Below are 18,497 nucleotides of genomic sequence, written 5' to 3' on the forward strand. Positions count from 1 at the left end.
GCTGTATCGCTCTCTTGGGTACTTTTTTTGCAGTCTAACAGGGGATGACATATTCCTGAGAGAGATGGGTGCTTGATGTCCCTCCAAGCCAGGTTCCATTAAGTTTCCCTGGGGCGGCGGCGGGGGGGGGGGCGCGTTCAATGAGGAGGGCTCTCAGGTTCCCTCCAAAATGGGGGCGGGGTTTCATTTGTAGTTGGGAAGCGGGTTTATTTAAGGTCTCGAGGGCTTCAACTGCCGCTCTTTTATTGAGAAACCGGCCATTGTGGGTTTCCTCAAGCTAAAGGTCCTCTCTTCAGGTGTTAGTCAAAACCTCGTGGCACTACCCTGGTTGCCCGCATCCTCCTAGGCCCAGTCCCGAGGTGGTGGGGGTGGGGAGGCCGCTTCCGCTCCTCCAGTCCACCAGAGGGCGCTGCGGCCCAGCCTCTTCCTTCCCGGGGTGCTTCGCGCCGGGCCCTTCCGCGTGGGTGAGTGAATGTGAGAGTCAGCGCTCGCGCCGCTCGGCGCCCTTATTCCGGCTGTGAGGGGCGGGCGCGCGCGTAAAAGCATAGAGACGGGCGTTGAATTCTCGGGCTAGAGCGTCGCCGAGTCGGAGCCGGAGCCCGAGCCGCGCGCTGTGTCTCCGCTGCGTCCGCCGAGGCTCCCGAGTGTCGGGGACAAAAGCCGCCGCCGCGCCGCCTGCTCCCGCCGCCAGGGCTCATCCGCCGCCGCTGCCGCCCTGAGGAGAGTCCGCTGCCGTCGCCACCCGTGAGGATCCGAGAGCCATGTCGGCCAGCAGCCTCTTGGAGCAGGTACAGGCCCAGCCCGCATGCCTCGGCCATTGTGTGAGGCGAGACGGAGCCCGACTAGGCCCGGGCCCGCCGCCCCCGGTCTGGCCCAGCCGCGCCGGCGCTTCTCGCGGACTGGGTTTCGGGCCTCTCGGGCCGGCCGCGCCCAGCGTCTCGCGCCTGGCCCGCTCTTCCCGCTTCTCCCCGGGCTTCGGAACCCACCGGCCGCTCCGCGCTCCCTCCCCTCATCGGGCCTGGTTTTCCTTCCTCGTTTCCTTCCCCTTCCTTGAAGCCCTGGCTCCCTCGCGTCGCAGCTGGCGCGTCCCCCGCTTTTTCTCCCGCGGCCGCGCCGGCCTAGCGCTTTTCCCCGCCTCCCGCTTTCAGCCTCCCCCTCACCACCATTCCTGACGCCTCCCTTCAGGCCTGCTTCTTTATTCCCTTCTCGGGCCCTGCTTTCATTTGTCTTTCCCTTTCCGTTTTTTTTCCCGGACAACTTGCTGCTCCGCGACGTCCCCTTCGTCCGCAGAGACCCAAAGGTCAAGGAAACAAAGGTAAGCCCCGCTCCGCCGGTGGCCCCGGGCTGGGAGGGGGACGCCGCGGTGGGGGCGGGGTCTCGGGACAGCGCCCCGGGGAGGGGACCTCTCGGAAGCCGCTTAGTTCACAGGTGCCTCCCGCTTAAGTGTTTGACCCTTTCTGAGGGTTCTGGCAGCTGGCGAACAGCTTTTTCGCTAACAAGGAGTAATTCATTCAGGGTGGGGGTGGATTTGGTTTTGAAATGCCCCAGGTCCTTAGTTTCCTGTAGGTCTTAGAAGGCCTTTGTTTTTCATCCTCGTGGATCACTTTCTGGAAGTAACTCACACGTGATGGGGGAGGGGAAGCGGGAAGGAATTGTAATCTAGAAGAGCCAATAAAATGACCTTTTTAGATCAACTTGTGCTGGGTGGAGGGAGGCGTTTTCACTCAGGAATCTTGCCTCGGCCCTCTCATCTTTATCCTTTTGAAGTTCAAACTTATTTGCTGTCTGAACTAGTTATGTTTTTCTCTGGCTAGGATATATTTGACTGACTTGGGAGGGAGATTGTAGAATTGCTACACTTGTTAATTTGCAGTTTTTTTCTTTAGTACAAAATGGATCTGTACATCAAAAGGATGGATTAAATGATGATGATTTTGAACCTTACTTGAGTCCACAGGCAAGGCCCGTGAGTAATTGACCATTTACATATTTGATCAAAGGGTGTAGCATAATGTTGGTCTTTCTCTGTCCTGTCAATCATTTTGAGGGGAGAGTCACTTTCTTAATACTTATTAGTGTTATAAAACAGTTGTTACAAATGTTAGTCTGTAAGTTTCCTAGCTCTGTATTGTCAGCAAACAATGTACTGAGACTAGTACTTTGGTAACATTTTACTGTATACTAACTGCAATACCTGTTAGAGTAATTGGTCTTCCAGTGCAAAGCATGAGACTACTTGTCAGTGCTAAATTTTCTGGAAAAATTCCAGAAAACTGTTTTAGGAAAATTGGGTTAATAATGGTGTTAGAATTTTTTTTTTTTTTTTGTACTAGGAATTGAACCCAGGGGCCCTTTTCTACTGAGGTACATTTCTCTGGCCTTTTTATTTTGAGACAGGGTCTCACCAAGTTTCTGAGGCTGGCCTTGAACTTGGGTACCTACTGCCTCTACCCATGGGAATAATTCTAACAAAATCACCTCAACTTCATTTAGAGCTGGCTGCTTTCTTTCTCTGTAGTTCTAGTTAATGGGCTCTTAGTTTATCAGAACTATTTTGGATTTTAATACTTATTTTTTGGGGGTGGGCATGGGGTACTGAGGAACTCAGGGCCTTGCATATGCTCAGCGAGTGCTCTACCACTGAGCTGCATTTGCAGATTCTTGGTATTTTGAGATATACTTAACATCTACAGAGACAGACTTGGTGTACCTTTCATTTCTCACTGAAGGGAGCTGTAGGATTTATGAAATAAAGTGCTGCTTAGCATAAACTAACGTCAGACTAAGAATGATTGAGTAAAGAGCTAGCTCAGTTGTAGAGGGCTTGTGCAAGAGTTGTGCCTGGGGCTGGGGCTGTAGCTCAGTGGCAGAGCACTTGTTTAGCATTTGTGAGGCTCAAGTTCGATCCCTAACACCACATAATAAACAAGTAAAATAAAGGCATGCTGTCCATCTACAACTATGAAAAAAATAAAAAATAGAATTATGCCTGTATTATCCTCTGTACCACCACAACCCCCATTCCCCAAAAATGATTTAAGTTTTTGCAGTGTAAAGCCTTGTAATGCGAAGATTAGTTGCATGTCTATTCACATACTGTTAATATGACCTGTGCATGTAGAAACTTGTTTGATTCAATAGTTCTTTTGTATTACTATTTCAGGTCCCAGAGGGACTCAGAAAATTTTAGCTAATATAACTTCAGATTAATAGATCAAAAGGAGAAAAGTCAAGATCTCTTCTAAGATTGTAAAAGATCAAGAAGTTCATGGAACATTTGTATAAATTCTGAACATATGCTGTATGAAATGCAATTGGTAGTGTTCAATAATTTGATGTGTTAGTACGGAGCCATATTTGGACCTGATACTTACATACATAAAGCTTTTAGATTTCCTCGAAGATTTTTTGCATTGGAAGTATAGAAGTCACCTAAGTAGGGCTAGGAAACTGGTTCAGTGGCTGGCATGCATGAGACCTTGGGTTTGATCCCTAGTGTTGCAACAAAATAAAACCACCTAAGTGATTGGAAAAAATTTCAGAAAAGGCATCCAGTTAATCAGGAAAAATAGGGAAGGAAGTAGAGGAATGAACTAATAGATTCCTGATATTGAAGTAGTTTACTTATATAATCATTATAACAGGGAGAGTGGGAACATTTAGAAACATAATTTGAGGTAATTCTTGTAAAACATTGCATAATTCAGATTTTTGGAGCTCAGGGGCACATAGGAACCTGCCAATTCAGTTGTAGGCATTCAGCTATAGTTTGGCATAATCTCTGATATTAAGTGCATTTAAGTTTTCTTTAAGTCAAAGCTTAAATGCCCGTTTTTTAAAAAACGGGGGAGAAATAGAAATGTTGAATGAATAGATGAAGAAAGATTTTTTTTTTTTTTGTAGTTTATCAAGAATAATTTTGTGTACTTCTTTTGGCATGGGGCTGAAACCCAGGGCTTCATACATGTTAATTCATTTACAACTTTATTTATTTTTTATGTCCTGCCCCTTTTATTTTTTATTTTGAGACAGTCTTGCTAAATTGCCTAGGTGGGCCTTGAACTTGGAATTCTCTTGCCTCAGCCTCCTGAGTATAGGTTTCTTATACGTAATGGATTTGGGTCTGTGTTAAAATTTTAACACTGTCTTGGAGAATTTTTAAATTTGAGAGGAAATGTGTGGAAAGTTTTAACTTTGTCTTTTTTTTTTTAAATATTTTTTAATTTTCGGCGGACACAACATCTTTGTTTGTATGTGGTGCTGAGGATCGAACCTGGGCCGCAAGCATGCCAGGCGAGCACGCTACCTCTTGAGCCACATCCCCAGCCCCTAACTTTGTCTTTAATGACAAATTTAATTGGCCAAGGAAAATGCAGCCATTTTATCATATCCCATTAGTTGAATTTTTTAAAAAACATTAGTTATACATGGACACAGTATCTTTATTTTGTTTATTTATTTATTTAAATATTTATTTTTTAGTTTTAGGTGGACACAATATTTTTATGTGGTGCTGAGAATCGAACCCAGGGTCTCATGCGTGCTAGGCGAATGGCTACTACTTGAGCCACATCCCCAGCCCCTATTTTGTTTATTTTTATGTGGTGCTGAGGATCAAACCCAGTGTCTCATATGTGCGATGCAAGTGCTCTGCCACTGAGCCACAACCCTAGCCCTGAAAATTTTTAATATTGAAGAGATGCGTTTTTTATGGCTAAAGAGTATTATTGACCTTGGTAATACAAGCTTAGGTAGATACGTTTATCTTAGACTCTTATTTATAAGATTCAATTGACGAGTTAATGAATCCTTAAATTATCAGAACTATTGGAGTTAGGTGATTTTTATCTATGTCAAGGTATACATACTTCTGGCTTTTCACTTAAGGGGTATTCTGTAAGCTCTTAAGATTTATTTAAAAATTCTGTTAGGCACAAACTAAAGATCTAGTGATTGAGGTTTTTGTAATAAAATTTATATCCTAATATGAAGATTAATTGTACATGAATTCATATTTTGACTACTTATTTTTTTTTAAAGGAGTGTGGATGTATGTTGTCTTTAATTATACTTTTCCTATTTCTAATAGAAAATTGTGCATCTCAAGTTACAGATCTTTGATTTTATAGGTGAAATAAAAGTTTTCTCATTTTAAGTCCTCTGGAAGCCGCTGAACATTTTCTTTCCAGGTTATAATAATAGGGCATTTTTTGACATTCCTAGATGGTTTTCCAAGAGGGTAGCACAAAATTTTATGATTGATGCTTGTGTTAGATCTTAAAATTCCCAGTCCCCCCACCCCCCGCACATGGACCTATTAATCTGGTTTTGGTAGGAAACATAAATACTCCTGCTTTTCCAAAAGTCCCACTCCTTAAATCCAAAGATAATTATTATTTTTTAATTGTCTTATTAATGCATTATAGTTATACGGAATAGAGGAGTTTGTTTTGACATAATCATATATGCATGGAATATAATTTGTTTTATTTTACTCCTCAGTGGTTCCTCTCCTCCCCTCCCTCTGATAGTTTTTTTTCTCTTTCTAAATTGATAAGTGTTGGACTGAAACTTTTATTAAAATCAATTAACATAGAGCAAGACATACTTTTGATGAACTAGGTGTTTTTTTCCTGAATGTATTAAAGTTAAGGTTCATATTTATTTTACATATCAGCTTAATCATAATGCTTAAACATTTCACTTAACGTACCAAAATTCCTTAGAATACAAGGACACCAGTGAGTTTACAGAAAGAGATTATTGAATGTGCTGTTCTCCTGTTTTTTAATGGTAGATTTGGCTGAAATACTTGATTAATGGGGGAGAAAATGTCCTGTTATTTTTTTGATTGATTTGCCTCTTTCTTTCTTCCACAGAATAATGCATATACTGCTATGTCAGACTCCTACTTACCCAGTTACTACAGCCCCTCCATTGGCTTCTCCTATTCTTTGGGTGAAGCTGCTTGGTCTACGGGGGGTGACACAGCCATGCCCTATCTAACTTCTTATGGACAGCTGAGCAACGGAGAGCCCCACTTCCTACCAGATGCAATGTTTGGGCAGCCAGGAGCCCTAGGTAGCACTCCATTTCTTGGTCAGCATGGTTTTAATTTTTTTCCTAGTGGGATCGACTTCTCAGCATGGGGAAATAACAGTTCTCAGGGACAGTCTACTCAGAGCTCTGGATATAGTAGCAATTATGCTTATGCACCTAGCTCCTTAGGTGGAGCCATGATTGATGGACAGTCAGCTTTTGCCAATGAGACCCTCAATAAGGCTCCTGGCATGAATACTATAGACCAAGGGATGGCAGCTCTGAAGCTGGGTAGCACAGAAGTTGCAAGCAGTGTTCCAAAAGTTGTAGGTTCTGCTGTTGGTAGTGGGTCAATTACTAGTAACATCGTGGCTTCCAATAGTTTGCCTCCGGCTACCATTGCTCCTCCAAAACCAGCATCTTGGGCTGATATTGCTAGCAAGCCTGCAAAACAACAACCCAAGCTGAAGACCAAGAATGGTATTGCAGGGTCAAGTCTTCCACCACCCCCAATAAAGCATAACATGGATATTGGAACTTGGGATAACAAGGGTCCTGTGGCAAAAGCCCCCTCACAGGCTTTGGTTCAGAATATAGGTCAGCCAACCCAGGGGTCTCCCCAGCCTGTAGGTCAGCAGGCTAACAATAGCCCACCAGTGGCTCAGGCATCAGTAGGGCAACAGACACAGCCATTGCCTCCACCTCCACCACAGCCTGCCCAAATCTCAGTCCAGCAACAGGCAGCTCAGCCAACCCGCTGGGTAGCACCTCGGAACCGTGGCACAGGGTTTGGTCATAATGGGGTGGATGGTAATGGAGTAGGACAGTCTCAGACTGGCTCTGGATCTACTCCTTCCGAACCTCACCCAGTGTTGGAGAAGCTGCGGTCCATTAATAATTATAACCCCAAGGATTTTGACTGGAATCTGAAACATGGCCGGGTTTTCATCATTAAAAGCTACTCTGAGGACGATATCCACCGTTCCATTAAGTATAATATCTGGTGCAGCACAGAGCATGGTAACAAGAGACTGGATGCTGCTTATCGTTCCATGAACGGGAAAGGCCCCGTTTACTTACTTTTCAGTGTCAACGGCAGTGGACACTTCTGTGGCGTTGCAGAAATGAAATCTGCTGTGGACTACAACACATGTGCAGGCGTGTGGTCCCAGGACAAATGGAAGGGTCGTTTTGATGTCAGATGGATTTTTGTGAAGGACGTTCCCAATAGTCAACTGCGACACATTCGTCTAGAGAACAACGAGAATAAACCAGTGACCAACTCTAGAGACACTCAGGAAGTGCCTCTGGAAAAGGCAAAGCAGGTGTTGAAAATCATAGCCAGCTACAAGCACACCACTTCCATTTTCGATGACTTCTCACACTATGAGAAACGCCAAGAGGAAGAAGAAAGTGTTAAAAAGGTAACCAGCTTACCATTCTTAAGATTTTTAAGGAAGGAGGAGGGACTAGAGAGAACGGGAGAGGTATTATAGTGAATGCTAATAAAAGCTCTGTAAATAACATCACTTAACAGTTCAAGGCTTTATGGAAGTATAATTGGTCTTAATATTTGAATCCTAGTGTGAAGGAAGGTGAGAACATTCATGGGAGACAAATATGGACTTAAACTGCCAAGAAATTGTACTTGTTTGATGCAGAAAGGTGAAATGCAAAGGGAATAATTGAAGTGATAGAATGATGGAAATTAAAGGAGAAAGATATTAAGGTTGTAATATGGGAGAGAAAAATATGGAAGTTCTCCATTGGAATTAATTTTTGGCTTGGTGGGGTTTTGTGGTTATTTTTAAGAATTGGTGTGTTACCAACCCCTGAAATCTTCTGGCTTTCCTGTGACAGTTGGCAGTGTTTTTCAGAACTTTCTTGTTCTGTTCTTTGTGATCTTCAGTGTAATCTCTGCTCTCCAGAGTGCTGGGGATCAAACCCAGGGCTTCGTGTGCTAGGCAAGTACTCAACCACTGAGCCACGTCTGCAGCCATAGAAACTACTTTTTGTTATATAAAACTTGGTAAATAGATATTCAGAAAAATCTCATCTCCTGTTTCTGACATTTTTTTTGTATCCCAAGAATCACTTTTTACTGATTCCTCTGTAACGTGGGAATCTTGGGCAGAATAGAGAATGAATCCAAACTGAAGTGTTTATTTGAGAGAGTTGGTAATGCTTGTTTTATGGGTATTACTGAGTACATGTAAACTTTTGGGACCATGATTAAACAAACAAATACTGGTTGGGCAGATTGGATATTATCTAGTACTTAGCCTTTTTGCATGGGGAGGAGGTGGTAATCAGGGATTGAACCCAGGGGCACTTAACCACTGAGCCGTATCCCCAGCCATTTCTCATTTATTTTTGAGACAGTATCTCACTAAATTGCTGAGGCTGTCCTTGAATTTGTGATCCTCCTGCCTCAGACTCACTATTCCCTAGGATTACAGTTGTGAGCCACCATGACCGACATAGATTACTTTTTTTTTTTTAATATTTATTTTTTGGTTGTAGTTGGAAACAGTATCTTTATTTTATTTATTTATTTTTATGTGGTGCTGAGGATCGAACCCAGGGCCTTGCACATGCTAGGCTCAGTGCTCTACCACTAAGCCACAATCCCAGCCCCCACATAGATACTCTTAAATGGAAGAAAAAAGATGAAAAGATTATGGACAAAAGAGAACATTTTTCTTCGAGAGTCCTGGGTTGGTTAACTTTAGATATTAAAAAAAAAATTTACTAAGCTCATGTAAAAGTATTTTCTTTAAATTTGTATGAATTCATACGGATCTTGTATAAGGTATAGGATCTGAGGCCTCATGCCTCAAGATTATAATTCCCTTGAGCAATGGGTGAAGGGCTCTTTGGTAGATATTATTTGGAGGTGCATAATTTTCAACTAAAGTAAGGATAGTTGCCATCTTGCTTTCTAGTATAAACAGATGAATAAGAAATGGAGATACACTTGTTATGACACTAAAAGCATTGGTAATGGAGTGCCAGGTTATTGAAAAGTTGATAGCAAAAACATTGTCTGATAGTCCTTTGAAGTCCTCTCTTACCCCAAAGTGGTTTTTTTATTTTGAGACAGGGTCTCACTATAAGTATTAAAAAGTATCTTGTTGAGTTGCTGAGGCTGCCCTTGAACTTGGAAGATTCTGCTTTAGCCTCCTGAATTGCTGGGATTATAGGTGTGCACTACTGTGCCTGGCTCTTACCCCAAAGTTTTAATAGTTTAGAAGTTAATGTAAGGTGGGAATCATGAACTGAAATTGAATTCCATGCGAGTATGGGTTTGTTAGGATAAATCTGCTATGTATAACTATAAAGCTCATAAAAAAATATAATCTTGTAGAAAATGATAGTTTACTGATTCTGAAGGATTTTAAAGATATCTTCTCAGGCTCCTGTTTCTACAGGGTAAGAAGATAGAAGGTCATGATTTTCATAGGTATCATGTAGTGGCATAGCAGATTATTATGAACATCTATGAGAGCCTTTTAGATGCTTGGTTTAACCACTTGAAAATTATACCATTTCAGGGGCTTGGGATGTGGCTCAGTGGTAGAGTGCACACCTAGTATGCATGAGGCACTGGGTTTGATCCTCAGCACCATATTAAAAAAAATAGGTTGTATCCACTTAAAACTTAAAAAAAAAAAAAAAACAATTAAATTAAAAAAAAAAGAAAATTATACCATTTCATATTAGGAATCTTTACTTCTTGTTGGCAGACTTCTGTCTTACTATTTTTTTTTTTTTTTCTTCTTTGGATTAAACCCAGGGGTGCTTTACCACTGAGTTACATCCCTAGCTCTCTTTATTTTCTATTTTGAGACAGGGTCTCCTTGAGTTGCTTAGGCTGGCCTCAAACTTATGATTACTCCTGCCTCAGCCTCCCAAGTCGCTGGATGCAGGAGTGTGCCACTGTGCTTGGTTTGTCCTACCTCTTATTAAAAGCAGGAAGGCAAAGAGGATAGTGTTATTTATTTGTTTTTAAAGGAATGCATAGTATAGATGTTAAAGGTAAGTTCTGTGTGTTATGACCCAAAGGGGAAACCTGGGTTTCAAAATGAAGTTTGGGGGGCACCAAAAACAAACTTGGGTACTGTTAATTAATGTTGACTCTTATTTAAAAATTTTGCAGCACTAGGAATTGGATTTAGGGACCACAAGTACTCTACCACTGAACTGCAACCCCAATCCATATTTTTTTTTTTTAACTTTGTGGTACTGGAGATTGAACTTGGGGGGGAACCCTACACTGAGATGCATCCCCAGCACTTTTTTATCTTGAAATGGTTCAGCTAAGTTGCCCAGGCTGGCCTCAAACTTGCGGTTGCCTCAGCTTTCTGAGTAGCTGGACCTTGCTACTTAGTTGATATATATATATATATTTTAATATCATTTTACTTTATTTAACTGTCATTTTCAGAACTGCAAACAAAGTTGGAACCTGATTCAATAAATGGTGTCATATTTAAAAGAGCCTTTCAGGTTTCTCTTCTGAAGCTATAACTTTTTATAGGATTCTATCATGGTATTTAGGCATTTCAGTTCTGTTTTCAACTTGAAATTACATTATTTCCAGTTTCTTGGTGTAAAACATCGACTATATGTCAGGTCTACTTAGTTGATATAAGGATGTGTTTGGATTACATTCTCTAGAGTGATTCAGTGAATGATAATTGAACTTTGTAAACAGGCATGGGGCCAACCAAGTTCAGTGTTACATGCCTGTGTTCCCATCTGTTTGGGAGGCTGAAGCAGGAGGATCCTAAGTTCAAAGCCAGCCTGGGCAACTTGGTGAGACCCTGACTCAAAAAATAAGTGCTGGGAATGAAGCTCAGTAGTAGAGTACTCCTGGATCCAATCTTCATTTACCTCCCACTCTCCCCCCCCCCCCCCCAAAAAGTAGACATATGTTAGAATTGACCAGCTTTTTAATGTTTTTCTGGAAGAGTTGTAATAATAAAAGTTTAAGGTCTTTATTAAAAGATAACTAATTCTTAGACCTGGGGATGTAGTTCAGGGGTAGTGTTTGCCTTAGCATGTGCCCTGCCTGGGTTCAAGGGGGAAAAAAGAACTGTTGGGGGTGTTTTTTTTATGGGTCTGTTATTAATAGTTCTTCAAAAACATTTAATAAAGACTGTTGATCAGTGAATATCTCAATTGCTCTTGGGCTGGTAAATAAACCACCAAACAAAAAATTAAATTTTTTATACTCATGTCAGATTATATTTTAGTTTACTTTCTGTAAGAAGAGCTGCTGGGGTTTCAGGAAGGTGCTTATGATTGCTTCTAAGCCCAGTTACCATTTCATTCAGTATTGCCTTACTTCTCTTATTGGTTACTAGTATCCTTAACATTCTTACATAACTGTTCTTAGATTCTTTAATTAGGCTTCTAAGAACAAATTTCATAAGAATGGAACTTAGCTTAATGAGGCATTAAACTCATAGATAGGGTGTTTGTATGTACACCTTTGTATTATTTACAAGTGTGCAAAAAAGGTATTCATGTCAAATAGGAACAGTAGCTCAACCATAAGTAGTGAAGAAATTAAACTTGATCCTGATGATGATGTCACAGTTGTCTAAAATTCTGTGATTGAGTTGCTTAGGCTGGACTAATTCTATGATTGGACTGGTGTTTTGCCAAAACAAACTGAAGCAGTCAGAACCACAGCCATTTTAATCTATTATTACTGACTTATTTTGTCATATAATCTAATTCAGTGGTATAGAGGCTTCAAGCATTGGATCTGTGTGGCTTGATATTTCCAGTGAATTTCAGTGACATTTTTGATAGTTATTTATTTGGTATTGTATACCACAGAAACTGTTTTGTAACCTGCTTTTCTGTATTTTTAAAGAACATTTTCCTAATTTTTTTTCTTACGTTATTGATGGACCTTTGTTCTCTTATTTATATGCTGTGCTGAGAATAAACCCAGTGCCTCATACTTTAAGCAATGCTAGCCTCTCTTAATTGTTAAATATGATTTTGTGACATCACTTTTGATGACCTCATAGTGTCCTGTCATAGATTTGCTGTAATTTACCAGTCCCTATAGTTGAATGCCAGTAATTCATATTTTGTAATTTTTATAACTTTTTTTTGGTACGAGGGGTTGAACCTTGGTGCACTTAACCCTTTAGCCGCATCACCAGCTCTTTTTTTGTTTTGATACGTGGTCTCACTAAGTTGTTCAGAGCCTTGCTAAATTGCTGAGGCTGGCTTTCAACTCCTGATCCTCCTGTCTCAACTTCCGGAGTTGCAGGTATACACTGTGCAGGGCTTTTCTTTATAACCTTTTCCAGATAAAATAATACAGTGAGTATCTTTCTGTGTTAAAATTATTTTTTTTTTAGGCTAGGTCCAAGGGTGTATGCTTTTTGGAGGTCTTGGCTGTCATATATTGGTATATGGGTCTTTTTGTTCTTACCAAATTTGTTGTTGTTGAGGAAATTGGTGGGAAGCTATTATCCAGAAGACAATAGTAAGAATGTTTTGCGTGTCATGCAGTGATTTGGGAGGCTGAGAGAGGAGGATTACAATTTGGAGACCAATCAGCAATTTAGCAAACCTCTAAGTTAAGACCCTGTCTTAAAATAAAAAGGGCTGGTTATGTCACTCAGTGATTAAGCACCCCTGGCTTAAATCCCTGGTACAAAACCTTCTCTTTTGACTATTCTTTTTTTTTTTTTTGGGTACTGGAGATTGAACCCAGAGGTGCTTAACTACTGAGCCACATCCCTGGACCTTTTTTAAAAATATTTTATTAGAGACAGGGTCTCGCTAAGTTGCTGAGGCTGGCTTTGAACTTGCAATCCTCCTGCCTTAGTCTCCCAAGCCATTGGGATTATAGGTGTGGACCACCGCACTCTGCTCTTTTGACTAATTTTGGGATAGTCTGCCAGCAAGAGAGACTTATTCTGTCCATTAGTGATGGCTTTTTAGAAACATCAGAAGTTGATTTAATTTATGTTTTATATTTCTAGCCCTCTACAGGTTAAGAATAAGGGAAGTACTCTAGTAGAGGGAGGTAGTAGAGACTACTTCTGTTAAAGCCTCCTAGCATAACGTTAGACTTAGGTATATAAGTAAGTTATTTTCTGAATGACTGAAAAAGCAATTTGGTTATGACAGCAACAGCTTGAAGTTTATAGTATTTAAAATGTCATGTTTTATTAAATGGAAATGGAAGAATTTCCTTAAGACCTAGAATTATTCCTATTTTCAAGACCTAAAAATGGTGATTTGGGAGTGATTTCAAATATATTTAATTCTTAAACAGTCTAATAAAACACAAGATGGAGCTATTTAACTTTTCTTTGAACATCTTTGCTGGGACCTAGATACTGCAGAGAAATGAAGAATGTATTGTCAGGGAACCTTATGTTATTAGTGGTGGATAATAGTACAAAATGTAAAGTTGTTTTTTTTAAGATTTTACCTGAAGTGCCAGTATGGAAGCTTGAAGGAGGTTGGTTGCCTAACCCAGAATGGAGTATAGGTAAATTAGTCATAGAACAATCTTAGAAGTGGCCTCAGAATGTGTCAACTATTGATAGCTACAGGTGTTTTGTAAAGAGTGAATATGGGTGCAGAACAACCCACATCTGTAACAGTGTACAGATGATACTTGGAACAGAAAATAGTTTATAGTTTAAGAACAAGTTTAATTGTGGCATTGTGGAATGGGTATACCAAAGGAAAGTTTGGAGGTCAGATTAGGAAAAAAAGATGGTGAATGAAATATTCATGCAGCTAGTTTGATACAGAAATCTGTCGATAGGTACAGAGTTGGTTTTTAAAAAACTATGGGGCTGGGGTTGTGGCTCAGCAGTAGAGCGCTAACCTAGCACGTGTGGGGTGCTGGGTTCGATCCTCAGCACCACATAAAAATAAAATAAAGATATTGGGTCCAACTACCAACTAAAACAATATTTTTTAAAAAAATTAACGAAAAAACTAGAGGGGGAAGGACAGGAGTAAAGTATAATTTGAGTCAGGATGGAGGAATTTCTAGATGTAACCTTTACAGGAAGGCAAGGAAAGCTTGTAGAAGTAGAGGTGAACCAACATGAATATATAAATATATAATAATAACTTCAGTGAATACACAACACACTTCTTACCACATTGTTTTATAAATGTCTGTTTCTCATAATAATATGTCTTATGAAGGGCAGGGTTTTTGGTTAAAAAAGATAGGATGGGAATAGGATAGATACTTGTTTTTGCAATATTGGGGATTGAACCCAGGGCCCCCTGCATACTAGGCACGTACTCTTACCACTGAGCTACACCCTAGCACTGGAGACTGACTGAGCTCAAACTCCTAAGGTATGTGGGTCACCACACCCTACTCTTTAAATTTTTCTAATAAGCAAGTCTTTAGTGCAATTTAGATGACCATTTTTTCATTAATAATTGTACAGTGAACGCCTTAAAAAATTACGCACATGCCAAATCTGTAGTTGAATTCACTGGACATCAACTGATCTTTTCTTTCATCATGTTCTGCTGGGGATTGAACCCTAGGCCCTCACACATGGTAGGCAAGCACTCTAACTTTGAACTAAATCCTCAGGCCCTTATTTCTTTACTATATTTAATATACCTACTTAGGTCAGAAATTATAGAAAGGAACCAATAACTTTTTTGGGGGGGGGGTGTGGGTACTTGACTACTGAGCCATATCCCCAGCCCTATTTTGTATTTTATTTAGAGACAGGATTTCACTGAGTTGCTTAGCGCCTCACTTTTGATAAGGCTGACTTTGAAAGCGATTGTCCTGCCTCAGCCTCCCAGCCACTGGGATTACAGGCATGTGCCATTGCACCCAGTGGAAATGATAACTTCTTAAAAGACCTGTTTAGCTTGGTGTGGTGGCGCATGCCTGTAATCCCAGAGGCCTCAAAATCTGAGGCAGGAAGATAACAAGTTTGAAGCCATCCTCAGCAATTTAGCAAGGTCCTTAGGGACTCAGACACTGTCTCAAAAAGGCCTGGGGACAGTGGGGTGCTATTGGCGCATAACTGTAATCCCAGTGGCTCAGGAAGCTGTGACAGGAGGATTACGAGTTCAAAGCCAGCCTCAGCAATGATGAGGCAATAAACAACTCAGTGAGACTCTCATAAAATATTAAAAGGGGCTGGGGATGTGGCTTAGTGGTTGAGTGCCCCCTGAGTTTAATCTTTGATACCAAAAAAAAAAAAAAAAAAAAGCCTGGGGACACAGCTCAGTGGTTAAGTGCTCCAGGGTTTTTAGGCTCTGGTATAAAAAAAATAAGATTAAAAAGACCTTTTTAATACTGTCCTTTCCTCTTCATGAATTTCCTGTCATCTTGAGTCAGCTAAGCTTTGTTCATTCTTGGTTTCTGATCTGGACTGCCTCATGTATGAATCCCCTCTGTAGCATAACTATTGAAACTTTTTTAGTCTCTACTAGAAACTTTTTCTCTGCAAACACTGGGGAATGAACCCAGTGGCATTCTTCCACTAAGCTACAGCCTTAGCCTTTATTTATTTATTGAAACAGGGCCTCACTAAGTGCTTAGGCTGACCTCGAGCTTGCAATCCTCCTGCCTCGGCCTCCCAACTATTCTAGGATTGCAGGTGTGTGCCACCACTCCTAGCCCCTCCACTGTCTTATTAATTAATTAATTAATTAATTAATTCATTCATTCATGTGCTTGGGGATTTAACCCAGGAATGCTTTATCACTGAATTACATCCCAGCACTGTTTTAAATTGCCTCTTGAGAAATTGAGTAGGCATCCTGTTCTTTTCATATGTTTATAGTTTGTTCATTTGGTGTTTTTGTTTTTTACATTGTTAGGGATCAAACATGAGCATGAGTCCTACCACTGAACCATACCCCAGCTCTGTATTTTTGTTTTTAAATGATATGTAGCAATTATACATACTTATGGGGGCTTCTGTTTTAATTAGAATGGTAAACTGAGCATTTTTTGTAAAATTCTGAGGCTCTCTGCTGCTGGTTTGTAGATAAACTTGTGTCCCTGATAAAAGGGTTGAGGAAATTCTTTGATTTCCTCATCATCTTTCTTTTTTGATGGATAAAATGGTTTTCTCTGCAGCCTCCTTAAATAAAGACTACAAGACAATAGATGATGTTGAATTTGAATCTTGTAGAACCATGCCCTTTGTATCCATCTTTCCACAAGTGTTTGTATTAATTGCTAGGATAGAAGAGATAAACAAGGCATCCTCTTTGCCTTAGGAGCAGGCAAATATTAAGACCAATGAAATGGATAAAATATGACATAAGAGCTGTAATAGAATGAAGAGATTTTTGACTTTGTAGAGGAGAGTGATAAATTTGGGGGGAAGTTAAGATTTACAGAGGAGGTCATGCAGAATAAGTAATAATAAGAGTAAAAAGCACTCAGGTAGTAGCACAGTGCTGGGCACATTGTGCACACAAAAGTTATTTTGGGACTAGGGGTGTAGTTCTGGTAGAGTACATGGCACAAGGCACTTGATTTAATTCCTGCCACTAAGTAAACCAGAACCAGAAATTTAGTTTTTTTTTTTTTTTTTTTTATGTAATACTATCATTCTCTGATTTCTGATGAAGGAGAATCAGAAGTTATTTATTTAATATCTCATAGCTAGCTAGACTAAGTTTTCAGTGATGTTTTAGAATTGGATGGTTGCAAGCTAGCTGTTTAGCTTTCAAGAATCTTAGGAGGGCTGGGGATGTGGCTCAAGTGGTAGCGCGCTCACCTGGCATGCGTGCGGCCCGGGTTCGATCCTCAGCACCACATACAAAGATGTTGTGTCCGCCGAAAACTAAAAAAAAAAAAATATTAAAAAAAATTCTCTCTCTCTCTCTCTTTAAAAAAAAAAAAAACTTAGGAGCTGGTTCAAAGTATAGTCATAAGTAAATAAGTTGTAATTAAGTACATTGTATTGAAAGGAGTTTAATACATTTCTGTATGTTAAATTACATTATAAGTTTGTAATATTCAGTTTACAGTTAAATTACATAAAATTAAGTATCATTGCATTAGAAAGGAAAAAATATTCACCAAGGTGGGGGGTGATCCCAGTAAAGGCAGGCTTAGGCAGGAGAAGGGCAAGTTGGAGACCAGTTTGGGTAGCTTTGCAAGACCCTGTCTCAAATAAAATGAAAAGGACTGGGAATATCGGGATGTAACTCAGTTGTAAAGTGCTTACCTATGAGGCCTTGAGTTCAATCCCCAGTACTGCACATTCCCCCCCTCCCCCCAAAAAAAGGTGGAGTGCATGATGGAGAAAATATTAATGCAGATTATTTAAGTCTGTAATTATTACATTTTTTTCTGAACAAAAATTTGCTAGGCAAGTGCTTTACTACTGAGCTAGAGTTATATCCATGGTCTTCTTGCCCCCCCCCCCTCAATTTTGAGATAGGGTCTTGCTAAATTGCTGAGGCTGGCTTTGAATTTGTGATCTTCCTACCTCAGTCTTCTGGGATTATAGGGGTGTGTGTGACACAATACCTGAGAAGGCCTGTCTTTAAAAAAAAAAAAAAAAAAAGTAATGGTCAGGTGTAATGGTCAGGTGTAAGTGTATCTGTAATCACAGTGGCTTTGGAGGCTGAGACAGGAGGATTGAGAGTTTAAAGTCAGACCCAGCAGCAGATTAGCGAGGCCCTAAGCCATTTAGACCCTGTCTCTAAAGTGTTAAAAAAAAAGGGGGGGGGTGGTGGCTGGGGTTGTGGCTCAGTGGTAGAAACCTCGCCTAGCCCATGTAGGTGCTGGGTTTGGTCCTCAGCCTAGCCCATGTGAGGTGCCAGGTTTGATCCTCAGCACCACATAATAGTAAATAAAATAAAAAGGTATTTTGTCAAACTATAACTAAGAAAAATATATTTTAAAAAAATGGTTGGGGATGTGGCACTGTGGTTAAGCGTCCCAGATTTAATCCCTGGTACTAAAAATATATATATGATAATAGTAATTTGGGGAACTACTCTTACAGCATTTGGGAAATCATTTTCCATTTTAATAGAAGGTACTCAAAAGATTGAATTAAGAGCCGAGTGTGGTGGTGCGCATGGTGTAATCCCAGCAGCTGGGGAGGCTGAAGCAGGAGGATTGTGAGTTCAAAGCCAGCCTCAGCAAAAGCGAGGTGCTAAGCAACTCAGTGAGACCCTGTCTCTAAATAAAATACAAAATAGGGCTGGGGATATGTGTAGTTCAGTGGTTCAGTGCTTCTGAGTTCAATCTCTGGTACCAAAAGAAAAGCGGGGGTGGGGGTGGGGGGGTGGCTTGGAATGTTGCTCAGTGGTAGAGTACCTCTGGGTTTCATCAGTACCCAAAAAAGAAAAAAAAAATAGTCTTATAAATAGCTTATAGATAGTCTTATGAATACTTGTGACATGTTTGGAATGATAAGTTTAATATGACGTAGAATGATAAGTGTTAA

The 18,497-nt window shown here is 40.5% G+C and overlaps 1 protein-coding gene across 1 annotated transcript in view; it reads left to right on the forward strand.

Annotated features, from left to right (window-relative positions):
• Positions 1-554: 554 nt before the first annotated feature.
• The window catches only part of Ythdf2 (YTH N6-methyladenosine RNA binding protein F2), a 34,885-nt gene continuing 16,942 nt past the window's right edge, over positions 555-18,497 (forward strand). Inside the window, exons 1-4 of the mRNA XM_027937387.2 lie at positions 555-788; positions 1,291-1,315; positions 1,887-1,966; positions 5,880-7,463. Of these exons, the coding sequence (XP_027793188.1) occupies positions 762-788; positions 1,291-1,315; positions 1,887-1,966; positions 5,880-7,463 (1,716 nt within the window). The 5' untranslated portion in view covers positions 555-761. The remainder of the gene's footprint in view (positions 789-1,290; positions 1,316-1,886; positions 1,967-5,879; positions 7,464-18,497) is intronic.

Source organism: Marmota flaviventris, chromosome 10, assembly GCF_047511675.1.
Source record: "Marmota flaviventris isolate mMarFla1 chromosome 10, mMarFla1.hap1, whole genome shotgun sequence".
NCBI classification, from domain to species: domain Eukaryota; kingdom Metazoa; phylum Chordata; class Mammalia; order Rodentia; family Sciuridae; genus Marmota; species Marmota flaviventris.